The 10,598-nt window shown below is 68.5% G+C and overlaps 1 protein-coding gene across 1 annotated transcript; it reads left to right on the top strand.

The window, feature by feature from the left end:
* Positions 1-577: 577 nt before the first annotated feature.
* LOC137467867 (integrin alpha-7-like) lies at positions 578-7,134 on the top strand (the record flags this gene model as incomplete). The annotated part of the gene is made up of 12 exons (XM_068179284.1): positions 578-804; positions 1,349-1,505; positions 2,005-2,112; positions 2,194-2,273; positions 3,112-3,190; positions 3,259-3,327; positions 4,074-4,242; positions 4,891-5,027; positions 5,456-5,569; positions 5,939-6,039; positions 6,455-6,599; positions 6,885-7,134. Coding segments are annotated over 12 exons (1,563 nt in total), but the record flags the coding sequence as incomplete, so codon positions are not given.
* Between the last annotated feature and the right edge of the window lie 3,464 nt (positions 7,135-10,598).

Raw genomic sequence — 10,598 nt, forward strand, 5'->3', positions numbered from 1 at the left:
TGTCACCTGGGGCACACCCTGGGGCACCCCGTGTCACACCCTGGGGCACCCCCTGTGTCACCCCGTGTTCCCCCACCCCAGTTTGGAACACCAGGAATGTCACCTGTGTCCCCTCTGTGTCCTCCTGTCTGTCCCCGTGTCCCTCCCGTGTCGCACCTGGGCACACCTGGAGTGTCCCCCGCCCCACGCTGTCCCTGGGCTGTCCCGAGCTGTCCCGGGCTGTCCCGAGCTGTCCCGGGCTGTCCCGGGCTGTCCCTGGGCTATACCGGGCTGTCCCGGGCTGTCCCGGGCTGTCCCCAGGCTATCCCGGGCTGTCCCGGGCTGTCCCTGGCTGTCCCCGAGCTGTCCGGGGCTGTCCCGAGCTGTCCCCGAGCTGTCCCGAGGTGTCCCGGGCTGTCCCCGGGCAGTCCCTGGCTGTCCCGAGCTGTCCCGGGCTGTCCCGGGCTGTCCCGGGCTGTCCCTGGGCTGTCCCGGGCTGTCCGGGGCTGTCCCCACACTGTCCCCCGCTGTCCCGGCTGTCCGGGGCTGTCCCTGGCTATCCGGGGCTGTCCCCACACTGTCCCCCGCTGTCCCCGAGCTGTCCCGAGCTGTCCCGGGCTGTCCCGGGCTGTCCCTGGCTGTCCCTGGCTGTCCCGGGCTGTCCCGGGCTGTCCCCACACTGTCCCCACACTGTCCCCCGCTGTCCCCCCAGGTGCATTTCCTGCGCCAGGGCTGCGGCGATGACAAAATCTGCCAGAGCCACCTGGAGCTGCGGCCGCGCTTCTGCGCCCGCCTGGGCGACAGCGACTTCCTGCCCCTGCCCAGGTGAGGGGACAGCGGCCACCCCGGGCTGTCCCCAGCGCCCCCGGGGCGAGGCTGGCACTGCCACCGCCACCCGGAGTGCCCGGGGATGTCCCCAAGGGGTCACAGGGGCGAGGCTGGCACTGCCACCGCCACCCCGAGTGCCCGGGGCTGTCCCCAAGGGGTCACACGGGCGAGGCTGGCACTGCCACCGCCACCCCGAGTGCCCGGGCTGTCCCCAAGGGGTCACAGGGGCGAGGCTGGCACTGCCACCGCCACCCGGAGTGCCCGGGGCTGTCCCCAAGGGGTCACAGGGGCGAGGCTGGCACTGCCACCGCCACCCCGAGTGCCCGGGGCTGTCCCAAGGGGTCACAGGGGCGAGGCTGGCACTGCCACCGCCACCCCGAGTGCCCGGGGCTGTCCCCAAGGGGTCACAGGGGCGAGGCTGGCACTGCCACCGCCACCCTGAGTGCCCGGGAATGTCCCCAAGGGGTCACACGGGCGAGGCTGGCACTGCCACCGCCACCCTGAGTGCCCGGGACTGTCCCCACGGTGGCTCTGCCCGCAGGGACGAGGATGGCACTGCCATCTTCGCCGTGAGTGACCAGAAGGACGTGGCCCTGGAGGTGCAGGTGACCAACGAGCCCTCGGACCCCTCGGAGCCGCAGAGGGACGGGGACGATGCCCACCAGGCCCTGCTGGGTGGCCACCTTCCCCCCGGAGCTGCCCTACGCCGCCCTGCGGAGCGACGAGGCCGGGGGGCTCGGGGTGCGGGGGGAGAGGGGACGGGGGACAGGAGGGGACAGGAGGGGACAGGAGGGGTGCAGGGACAGGGGACAGAGGGGAAAAGAGGGACAGAGGGGGGCAGAGAGAGGGGACAGGAGGGGACAGGCGGACATAGGGATAGAGGGGACGGAGGGGACAGTAGGGGGACAGGGGGACAGAGGGGGACAGACGGGGTGTGGGGACAGGGGGGATGGGGGGGACAGACGGGGTGGGGGGACAGAGGGGGACAGACGGGGTGTGGGGACAGGGGGGATGGGGGGGGACAGACGGGGTGTGGGGACAGGGAGGGACAGGAGGGGCGGAGGGGGATGGAACTGGGGTCTAGGATGGGGCCAGTCCTGGGGGTTCAGGGTGGGGGTGACCCCGGGGTGCCCTCGGGGGGGGCTCAGGGAGGGGGTCCCTCTGGGGGTCACTGTGTGGTCACCCCGGGTGCCGCAGGGGGGGCTCAGCCCTGTTCCCCCCCAGGACAAGGTGCTGTGCTTGGCCAACCAGAACGGCTCCAGGGTGGAGTGCGAGCTGGGGAACCCCCTCAAACGCGGGGCCCAGGTGGGCGCAGCCCCCTCCCCACCCCCCCCGACCCCTCCCCCGGCCCCCGGCCCCCCCCAGCGCTCACCTGCGCGTCCCCAGGTGCGGTTCTTCCTCATCCTCAGCACCTCGGGCATCTCCATCCACACCACGGACCTGGCGGTGCAGCTGGAGCTGTCCACGTGAGCCGGGCGGGGGGCTGGGACCCCCGGGACTGGGGAATGGAGACCCCCGGGACTGGGGGCTGGAGACCCCCGGGACTGGGAATGGAGACCCCCGGGACTGGGGGCTGGAGACCCCCGGGACTGGGGAATGGAGACCCCGGGACTGGGGGCTGGAGACCCCCGGGACTGGGGAATGGAGAACCCCGGGACCGGGGGATGGGACCCCCGGGACTGGGGAATGGAGACCCCCGGGACCGGGGGATGGGACCCCCGGGACTGGGGAATGGAGACCCCCGGGACCGGGGGATGGAGACCCCCGGGACTGGGGAATGGAGACCCCCGGGACTGGGAATGGAGACCCCCGGGTGGGGGATGGAGACCCCGGGATTGGGGGCCAGAACCCAGAGATTTTGAGGTTGAGAACCCCGGGGAATTTGGGATTTGGAATCCCCAGGATTTGGGGCCAGAGCCCCGGGGGATTTGGGGATGAAGACCCCAGGGTATGGGGACTGGAATCCCAGGGGATTTGGGGTCAGAGCCCCCAGGATTTGGGGGCTGGAATACCAGGGGATTTGGGGTCAGAGCCCCCAGGATTTGGGGGGCTGGAATCCCAGGGGATTTGGGGTCAGAGCCCCCAGGATTTGGGGTGAAGCCCTGGGGAATTTGGGGGTCAGACCCCCCAGACTTTGGGGACCAGAGCCCTGGAGGATTCGGGGACAAAGCCCAGGCAGTTTTAGAGTCTGGCCCCCCAACATTTAGGGCCAGGGGGCTGCGATTTGGGGCTCAAACCCCCCTTGCATGGCCCTTGGGGTTTTTCTTTTGGGGTTTCACCCCCCGACCCCACTTCCCCCCCCAGCACCAGCGAGCAGCCGGGGCTGGAGCCGGTGGTCGCCCGCGCCCGCGTGGTCATCGAGCTGCCCCTGGCCGTGACGGGGGTGAGTGGGGACGGCGTTTTGGGGTGCCCGGGGGTGGTTTTGGGGTCGGGGATCCCCCCTCACGCCAGGGCTGTCCCCGCAGCGTGGCAGTGCCCTCCCGGCTGTTTTTTGGGGGGCAAGTGCTGGGGGAGAGCGCGGTGAAGAGGGGAGAGCCAGGTGGGCAGCGCCGTCAGCTTCGAGGTCACGGTGAGAGACCCCCCCCAAAAATACAGACCCCAAAACAGAGACACTAAAAACAGAGACCCCCCCAAAATAGAGACCCCCCCAAAACAGAGACCCCCCCAAAAATACAGACCCCAAAACAGAGGACACCAAAACAGAGACCCCCCAAAAATACAGACCCCAAAACAGAGACCCCCCCCCAAAAATACAGACCCTAAAACAGAGACACCAAAAACAGAGACCCCACAAAACAGAGACCCCCCCAAAAAATACAGACCCCAAAACAGAGACCCAAAACAGAGACCCCCCAAAATTACAGACCCCAAAACAGACCCCAAAAACAGAGACACCCCCCTCGGGACCCCAAAACGAAAATGGGGTGGGGGTTCCATACAGGGGCTATTTTTGGGATCAGGGCTGGTTTTGGGGTCGGGACTCCATACAAGAGCAATTTTTGGGGTCGGGTGCTATTTTGGGGTGGGGGTTCCATACTGGGCGATTTTTGGGGTCGGGGCTCTTTTTGGGGTTGGGGTTATTTTTGGGGTCATGGCCCCATACAGGGGACTGTTTTTGGTGGGGGGCTGTTTTTGGGTTCAGGGCTATTTTTGGGGCCGGGGGTATTTCTGGGGTCATGGCCCCATACAGGGGTTATTTCTGGGGGGGGGGGGGCTGTTTTTGGGGCCGGGGCTATTTCTGGGGTCCCGGCCCGTGCCCCCCGCAGGTGTCGCAGCGGGGGCCGGTGCTGAAGACCCCCGGCTCGGCCGCGCTGACCGTGCGGTGGCCGCTGGAGCTGCCCAACGGGAAGTGGCTCCTGTACCCCCTGAGCCTGGAGCTGGGCACCCCCCCCGTGCCCTGCAGCCCCCCTGCCAACCCCCCTGCGCCTCGCCCTGGTGAGATCTGGGGGGCTGGGGGTGGCCGGGGGGGGGGCAGGGGTGGCCAGAGGGGTTCAGGAGTGTCCAGGGAGTGTCCAGGGTGTCCTGAAGGTGCCCTGGGGTCAGGGAGGGGACAACAGGAGGTGTCCAGGGGTGTCCAAAGCTGGCCAGAGGCGTCCTGGGGCTGTCCAGGGGTGGTCCAGGGCTGTCCAGGAGTGTCCAGGGGCTGTCCAGGGGTGTCCAAAGCTGGCCAGAGGCGTCCTGGGGCTGTCCAGGGCTGTCCAGGGCTGTCCAGGGGTGTCCAGGGGTGTCCAGAGGTGTCCAGGGGCTGTCCAGGGGTGTCCAGGGCTGTCCCAGAGGTGTCCAGGGGCTGTCCAGAGGCGTCCTGGGGTGTCCAAAGCTGGCCAGAGGCGTCCTGGGGCTGTCCAGGGGTGGCCAGGGCTGTCCAGAGGTGTCCAGGGGCTGTCCAGAGGCGTCCTGGGGTGTCCAAAGCTGGCCAGAGGTGTCCAGGGGCTGTCCAGGGGGGTGGCCAGGGCTGTCCAGAGGTGTCCAGGGCTGTCCAGAGGCGTCCTGGGGCTGTCCAGGGGTGGCCAGGAGCGTTCTGGGGTATCCAGGGGTGCCCGGGGGTCCCTGTCCCCCCCTCCATGCCCGTCCTTGCCCCCCCAGGAGCCGCAAGGCCGGGGGGACCCCCCCAAGGAGCCCCCGGCCCGCTCGTGGTGGTGCCCGCGGGGAGGAGGAGGAGGAACGTGACCCTGGTGAGCAGGGGGGGTTTGGGGGGGCCCTGCTCATGGGGGGCACCCGGGGTTGGGGGCTCTCCTCCTTTGGGTGTCCCTGTTCCCCGCATCCCCCCGCTCCTGGGCTGCCGCTGCTCTGGCAGTGCCTCACTTTGGGCTGTGCCCATTTTGGGGTGTCCCTGTTCCCGAGGTCACTCCGTTCCTGGTGTCCCCCGGCTCTGTCCTGCCCCATTCCCGTGGTCCCCCCAACCCCGGGGTGTCCCCCCATTCCCGGGGTGTCCCCCCACTCCCGGGGCGTCCCCCCCACTCCCGGGGTGTCCCCCCACTGCCCGGGGTGTTCCCCCCACTCCCGGGGCGTCCCCCCAACCCCGGGGCGTCCCCCCGCTCCGCGGGTGTCCCCCCGCTCCCGGGGTGTCCCCCCCACTCCCGGGGCGTCCCCCCGCTCCCGGGGTGTCCCCCCAACCCCGGGGTGTCCCCCACTGTCCCCGCTGTGCCAGGACTGTGCCCGGGGCACACCGCTCGCTGCCCGCCCGTTCCGGTGCCCGCTGCCGTCGCTGGAGCGCTCGGAGCTGCGGGCGCGGGGCCGCCTCTGGAACGGGACCTTCCTGGAGGTGGGGACCCCCGGGCGGGGAGGGGGCTCAGCCCGCCTGGACCCCTCCATCCCCGAATCCCGAATCCCCAAATCCCCGAATCCCAAATCCCCAATCCCCGAATTCCCAAACCACGAATCCCCGAACTCCCAAATTCTGAACTCCCAAATCCCCGATTCCCAAATCACAAATCCCCAAATCCCTGAACTCTCAAATTCTGAATTCCCAAATCCTGATCCTCCAATCCCCAAATTCCCAAATCCCCGAATTCCCAAATTCTTGAATCCCCAAATTCCCAAATCCAAATCCCTGATTCCCCAAATCCCTGAACTCCCAAATTCTCGAATCCCCAAATCCAAAATTCCCAAATCCCGAATCCCCGAACCCCAGGAGTTCCTGGACGTGGAGAACCTGGAGCTGATTGTGCGCGCCGAGGTCTCGGTCGCCTCCCCCTCGCGGCAACGTCGTCATCAAGGACGGGGTGGCGCAGGGTGGGGACACCCCGGGGACACTGGGGACACCCCGGGGACATTGGGGACACCCCGGGACCCCCCGCGTCCCCCTGGGGACACCCCGGGGACGCTGGGGACACCCTGCGACCCCCGTGTCCCCCTGGGGACACCCCGGGGACACTGGGGACACCCCGGGACCCCCGTGTCCCCCTGGGGGACACCCCGGGGACACTCCCAGGGACACCTCCAGAGCCCCCCCCCTGATGTCCCCTGATGTCCCCAAGCCCCTCCAGTCCCCCTTGATGTCCCCATGGCCCCATTGATGCCCCGTGACTCCCCCAGTGACCCCTGTGTGACCCCCCAGTGACCCCCCTGTGACCCCCGTGTCACCCCACTGACCCAGTGACCCCCCAGTGACCCCCGTGTGACCTGTGTGACCCCTGTGTGACCCCAGTGACCCCCGTGTGACCCCGCAGATGTCCGTGTCCCTGCACCTGGACCCGGGCGTGGCCGTCGCCGCTGTCCCCTGGTGGGTGCTGCCGCTGGCGGCGCTGCTGGGGCTGCTGCTGCTGGCGCTGCTCGTGCTGGGGCTCTGGAAGGTGAGCGACCCGCGGGTATCGCGACACGGCCCGACAGAGCACGGCATATCGCCACGTAGGGCGTGGCATGTTGCGATATGGCACGACAGAGCATGGCATATCGCGACATGGCATGATAGAGCATGGCACGTCCTGATACGGCACGATGGAGCACACCATATCACAATATATCCCAGGCTGTGCGCTGCCACGTCGCGATATCTCACGCTCTCTGGTGCCATGTCGCGATACACCCCGCGCTGTCCGGCGCCGTGTCGCGATACAGCCCGTGCCCTCTGTCGCCAGGTGGGGTTTTTCCGGCGGGCGGCGCCGCCGGCCGTGCCGCGGTTCCGGGCCGTGCGCATCCCGCGGGAGCAGCGGCCGCAGGCCCGCGAGGGCCGCACCGGAGCCATCCTGCGCCCGCAGTGGGCGGCCGGGCCCGGCGACAGGGACGGGGACGGCGCCGCGCCGGGACCCGCCTGACCGGCGCCCACGGACAGACGGACACGGCACGGATGGACAGACGGACACGGCACGGCTGGACAGACGGACACGGCACGGATGGACAGACTGACACGGCACGGCTGGACAGACGGACACGGCACAGATGGACAGATGGACACGGCACGGATAGGGACAGGGGACATGGACTCAGGACAGGGGACGGGACGGGGACACGGAACGAGGACACGGACACAAGACAGGGGACACAGCCATGGACACGGGACAAGGACACGGGACACGGGACAGTGAAGGTCCCTGGCGGTGCCCTGGGAAGGCCCCACGGAGGCCCCGCCATGTCCTGGAGCTCCCAGGATGGGCAGTGGCCGGACCGAGCCATGGCGCAGGGGTCAGTGCGGCCCCAGGTGTCACTTTGTCCCCGCGGGTCACTTTTTGTCCCCAATAAAAGGCGCTGACCCCACACTGACCCCGAGTGCTCCTTTGGTGTCCAGGGGCGGCCGCCATGATGGGTATGGCGGCCGCCATGATGGGTATGGCGGCCGCCATGATGGGTCTCGTGTCCGCCATGATGGTTGTGGCAGCCACCATGATGGGAGTGGCCGCTTCACCGTCAGGCCAGACCGTGCCTCCCGGGCTAACCGGACACGTCCCCGCCCCGCGGGTCGGTCCTGGCCGCTCCGGACCCGGCACAGCCCCGGTAACGGCGCCTGAAGCGCCGCCAGCGCCGCCCTGCCCACACTCAAGATGGCGCCGCGCCTGGAGGCCTCACCGGAACCGCCAACATGGCCACGCCCATCGCTGCCTCAGTGACGTCATTCTAGTTCCGGGGCGGACCGGAAGTGGTGCAGCCATGGCGGCGGGGAGCTTCTGGAGCTGGTGAGGCCGGGGGGGCCTTGGGGACACCGGGGGGGCCTTGGGGACACCGGGGAGGGGCCGCGGGGCCGCCGGTGGCGGCGGTCGGGGCGGGGGCGGGGTCTGGGGCTGGGGACGCCGTGCGGGCCCCGCGCCCTCCTTGGGCCCGTTCGTGTCCCCCCCAGTGTCCCCCCAGTGTCCCCAGACCCCCTCCTGGCCCTCTCCGTGTCCCCCAGTGTCCCCACTCCGTCCCCAGCCCCCTCCTGTCACCCCCTGTCCCCTCTGTGTCCCCATCTTGTCCCCAGGCCCTTCCGCTGTCCCCAGTGTCCCCCAGGGTGTGGTGGCACCCGGGGAGGGGACACTGAGGGTCCCCTGTCCCCTCCCTGTGTCCCCTGTGTCCCCACCCCCCCCCAGCTGTTGGTGTGACCCCTGGGGTGGCACCAGGTGACACCCAGGTGTCCCCCAGATGCCACCATGGCCACCAGCCGCTCCGAGGACGAGGGAGTCCTGGCGGGGCCCAAGCGGGGCCCGGCCACCCCCCGCGGGGACTGTCCCCAAACGGCGCAGCTCGTCCAGGTGAGGGACACCCGGGGGACACTGGGGACATTGGGGACACTGGGGACACCCAGGGGACACAGGGGAACTGGGGACACCCAGGGGACACAGGGGACACTGGGGACACCCAGGGGACACAGGGGACACTGGGGACAGCCAAGGGACACTGGGGACACAGGGACAGGGCAGGGACTGTCCCCAAACGGCGCAGCTCGTCCAGGTGAGGGACACCCGGGGGACACTGGGGACACTGGGGACACCCGGGGGACACCCAGGGGACACAGGGACAGGGCAGGGACTGTCCCCAAACGGCGCAGCTCGTCCAGGTGAGGGACACCCGGGGGACACTGGGGACACCCAGGGGACACTGGGGACACCCAGGGACACTGGGGACACCCAGTGGACACTGGGGACAGCCAGGGGACACTGGGGACATTGGGGACACAGGGTCAGGGAGGGGACACAGGGGACACTGGGGGGAAGTGGGACAGGAGGGAAAGGAGGGGACACAAAGGGACAGGAGGGGACAGAGAGGAGATGGGGACACCAAGAGAAGGGACACAGAGGGGACACAGAGAGGGGACACCAGGACAGGGAGGGGACAGGGAGGACATGGAGACACGAGAAGGGACACGAGGGGACACCGGGGCGGCAGTGGGGGACAGGGAGGGGAGCGGGAGGGGACACCAGGACAGGGAGGGGACGGGGACACGAGGGGACACCGGGGGTGGCGATGGGGACGGGGAGGGGACGGGGACACGAGGGGCACACGGGAGGGGACACGAGGGGGGCTGGGGGCTTTGAGGCTGAGCCCAGCCCAGGATGGGGGTGGGGGACACTTGGGGACACTCGAGGGGGACCCTGTGGGCCCTCCCAGTTCCTCCCAGTCAATCCCAGTCCATTCCCAGTTAATCCCAGTCAATCCCAATCAATCCAGTCCACTCCCAGTTAATCCCAGTCCACTCCCAGTCCCTCCCAGTCCAATCCCACTCCCATCCCAGTCCATTCCCAGTCCACTCCCAGTTTAATCCCAGTCAATCCCAGTCCATTCCCAGTCAATCCCAGTCCATTCCCCAGTTAATCCCAGTCCATTCCCCAGTCAATCCCAGTCAATCCCAGTCCATTCCCAGTGCCTCCCAGTCCATTCCCAGTTAATCCCAGTCCATTCCCAGTCAATCCCTGTCCCTCCAGTCCAATCCCAGTCAATCCCAGTCCCAGTGAGTCCCAGTTGGCCCCAGGTTCATCAAGCGGCGCCAAGTTCGATGACGAGCTGGTCGAGAGCAGCCTGGCCAAGCCCTCGCGGGGCCAAGGGGGGCCCCGAGCCCCCCCCCAGGCCCGGGGGGGCTGGGCCAGCGGGGGGGGGGAGGGGCGGCCAGCGAGCCCTGCCCCGGGGACAGGAAAAAGGTGAGAAAACGGGAAAAAATGGGGGAAAACGGGCAATTTGGGGGAAAATGGGGGACTTGGGGGGGAAAAATGGGGATTTGGGGGGAAAAATGGGGATTTGGGGGAAAAAATTGGGAAAAAAGGTGGGGGTTGGGGGGAAAATGGAGTTTTGTAGGGGGAAAATGGGATTTTGGGGAAACGTGGGATTTTTGGGAAAAAAAGGGGGGGATAAGGGGGGGAAAGGGGGACTTGGGGGAAATACGGGGGTTTGGGGAAACATGGATTTGGGGGAGAAATATGGGAAACAAGGGGGAATTTGTGGAAAAAGGGGGGGATTTGGGAAAGAGGGGAATTGGAGGATTAGGGGAAAAAAGGGGGGCTGGGGAGAAGGGGGGATTCGGGACACCCCCCCCAGACAGTCAGGGCCATCCTGGGGACACTGAGGCACCACCCGGTGCCCCCCCGGTGCCCCCCAGGTGTCGTGGGCTGTGCCCCCCCGGCCAGGCCCCACGCCCTCCCCACTCAGTCAGGGCCATCCTGGGGACACTGAGGCACCACCCGGTGCCCCCCCGGTGCCCCCCAGGTGTCGTGGGCTGTGCCCCCCCCGGCCAGGCCCCTCGCCCTCCCCACCCATTCAGGGCCATCCTGGGGACACTGAGGCACCACCCGGGACCCCCCGGTGCCCCCCAGGTGCCATGGGCTGTGCCCCCCCCCGGCCAGGCCCCTCGCCCTCCCCACTCAGTCAGGGCCATCCTGGGGACATGGGGG

The sequence above is a fragment of the Anomalospiza imberbis genome, unplaced genomic scaffold (genome assembly GCF_031753505.1).
Source record: "Anomalospiza imberbis isolate Cuckoo-Finch-1a 21T00152 unplaced genomic scaffold, ASM3175350v1 scaffold_824, whole genome shotgun sequence".
NCBI classification, from domain to species: domain Eukaryota; kingdom Metazoa; phylum Chordata; class Aves; order Passeriformes; family Viduidae; genus Anomalospiza; species Anomalospiza imberbis.